This window comes from Bufo bufo, chromosome 10, assembly GCF_905171765.1.
Source record: "Bufo bufo chromosome 10, aBufBuf1.1, whole genome shotgun sequence".
NCBI lineage: Eukaryota > Metazoa > Chordata > Amphibia > Anura > Bufonidae > Bufo > Bufo bufo.
In genome coordinates, this window is record NC_053398.1 from 57407116 (window position 1) to 57410096 (window position 2981).

Here is a 2981-nt window from a genome sequence, read left to right on the forward strand (position 1 = left end):
CACAAGCAGCTTTCCACCCCGCCAGGTCGCCCGATCGTCGCAGGTAATAACAACTTATGCAAACCAATATGTAAACTGGTCGATCACGTGTTACGACCTTTGGTTGAGAATCTCCCTTCTTACCTTAAAGATACTGGCGACATCCTGCGGAAGCTAAATGGTATACAACTGGAGGATGACATGCTCATCGTCACCTGCGACGTTGAATCACTGTACACCTCCATTAGCCATCAGGATGGGATGGCAGCAGTGTCGCAGTTCCTAGTCATGTCTGATGTCGAAGGTGATTATGCTACGTTCATTCTGCAAATCTTGGATTTTGCCCTTTGGCATAACTTTTTTGTTTTTAAGGGATCCTTCTACCTACAGCTCCAGGGAACGGCGATGGGGGTGGCCTGTGCGCCGTCCTATGCTAACCTTTTCCTGGGGCTGTGGGAGAGGGGTCTCTTTCTGACTGACCCCATTCCCTCTATTGACAGGGTATATATGTGGAATCGCTACATCGATGATGTTCTCATGATTTGGCAGGGTACGACTGGAGAACTGGACTCCTTCATGACTAACCTGAATCAGAACCAGCTCAATATCCATCTTACTTATAAATCCGGTCGAAGAGATATGGACTTTCTGGACGTTCTTCTACAGGTAGATCATCATGGCTTCATTTACACCGACCTGCACCGTAAACCCACTTCAGTGAATAGTCTGTTACACGCCGGCTCTGCACATCCACGGAGACTGATTGAAGGGATCCCTACGGGCCAATTTCTGCGACTAAGACGCATATGCTCAAATGACGATCTGTTTGAAAAGCGCGCCCAGGAGTTGACCAATAGATTTAGAGAGAGAGGCTATACTGAATCCTCTCTGAAGAAAGGCTATTTTAGAGCCAAACGATCTGGGAGGGAGGACCTTTTACAACAACGTCCGAAGACAAAGAAATCTCAGAACAACATGGTACGCTTTATCACTACCTACAATTCAGGCCATAATGCAGTACTGCAATCATTAAACACACATTGGAATATCTTGTGTATGGACCCCATTTTGAAACAACACTTACTTCCGAGGCCATCCTTAACTTTTCGACGTGACAGGAATATACGGGATGTTCTAGTCCACAGCCACCATCAGGCTGCCACCCCCTCACGTATTTTTGGATCCAAAGGTCCCAAATTGGGTTGTCGCCCCTGCGGTAATTGTGTGGCATGTGTCAACATCCTTACTACCACCTCCTTTACTGATTCCGCTGGACAGAAGATCTATCAAATTACACATACCATCACCTGCAGCACCACCGGGGTGGTCTACGTTGCCAGTTGCCCCTGCGGGCTTCTATATGTTGGTCTCACATCACGAGAACTGAGGCGTCGTACGAGAGAACATGTGCTGGGGATACAGTCAGCTGCGACTGAGGAAGATGACACCGCCCTAAAGACCATCCCTCGCCATTTCAAGACATACCATGCCAGTGATAGCTCTTTGCTCCAGGTAAGAGGGATCGACAGGGTTTTTGCGGGCAGCAGGGGTGGCAATTGGAAACGCCTCTTAGCCCAACGTGAGGCTAGGTGGATTTTCCAATTACACACTGTCACCCCTCATGGTTTAAATGAGGGTTTAAGCTTTGCCCCCTTTCTGCCGTAATGCTTTTGGGGCCACATTCATGGCTTGTATTCGTCCTTTTTCTTTCATCTTTTATTTTGAGCTCTAAATTTGGTTGTATTTTTGTGTTCCTTTAGATAGATATACATATTCTGTGTGTATGCGTATGCCCATGGGTGTTTTCTTGTCTGTTCGCAGGCATGTCTCCACCTTTGGGTGCTTTTAGGTTTAATATAATACTCTTGAGGGCTGCCTCTCTTTTGGCTGGCTCAATTATTTTATGATGTATTTTACTTGTCTTTCCCGTAGAGGGATTTTTAATTATGTCTTTCTTGTGTCAGCTATTTAGGTGTGGTTGCCACCGATACTCGGGATTCTGCGCTTCTTTCTCCCCCTCTTTATCCAGGCCCATTGCCGCTGAGGATCCCACAGATGTATCTACGTCTTGGTTCAATTGACCATGATTTTGTATTCTCACTTTATGGTGTATTTGCATGTATATTACACTTGTCACATGTACTAGCTTATCACGTTTTTTAGTTCCATGCTCTTATTGCATTTTAAAATCTCATCTCCATTAATGTAAGTTATTTATTTATGCACATTCATGCACTTGCTTGTGTCTGTGTGCGTGTGCACTCACGTGCGCATATGTGTCATTCCCCTTTGCGCCCGTGCGTCCACACGCACCCACACACATCTCAATACCTTTCTCCCTATATGTACAGCGGGGTCTGTACCTTTTTCACTTTAGACATCTATATGTACATATATTGTTATGGGCATCACTGTGGGTATGTATCTTGCATGTATATATTTTATATATATTTTATATATTCTTTATGTATATTCTATATATTCTGTGTCTATATACTTCTATATATTTCACCTAATAATATGCTGAATACTGTAGCGCTGTATGCGGTCTCCTCTGGGTCTGTTTTTCATTGTATCATAGGATGTGTTACGTATTGTCATTTTACATTTTGGCTCAATACACTCTGTCTTGCTTCATAATTTGAGCTCTATTTGCCCCCCTATGTTATAATTAGGCTCCACGGTTCTGTTGGAGCGTCACAGGTCGTAGTTCTTTCTATTCATTACCTCTGCCGAATCCCGGAAGTAGCGCTTTGCGTTCCACCATGCGGTTTACCTACAGGAACCGGAAGTGACGCGATGCGCTCCAGCTTGGAGCGCACTCGTCTCCCTTCCTTGTGTGGCCACACATGTTCTGCTCCCTAAGTGTCTGCAGCTGCCTCCTATTCATCAGCTATTCTCTTGGCTATATAAGCCATCCTATCAGCCCCCCCCCCTCCATACACACCTCCCCCTGAAGAAGCCTTGCGTGAAACGTCTGTCGGGGTTGCTGGAGCACTACA

General features: G+C 45.5%; 1 protein-coding gene across 1 annotated transcript; it reads left to right on the plus strand.

Moving 5' to 3' along the window:
* Positions 1 to 275: 275 nt before the first annotated feature.
* LOC120980043 lies at positions 276 to 1923 on the plus strand. The gene is made up of 3 exons (XM_040408912.1): positions 276 to 283; positions 480 to 1491; positions 1912 to 1923. The coding sequence occupies exons 2-3, from the start codon at positions 487 to 489 to the stop codon at positions 1921 to 1923; spliced, it is 1017 nt and encodes a 338-aa protein (XP_040264846.1). The 5' UTR covers positions 276 to 283; positions 480 to 486.
* The last annotated feature ends 1058 nt before the right edge of the window (positions 1924 to 2981 follow it).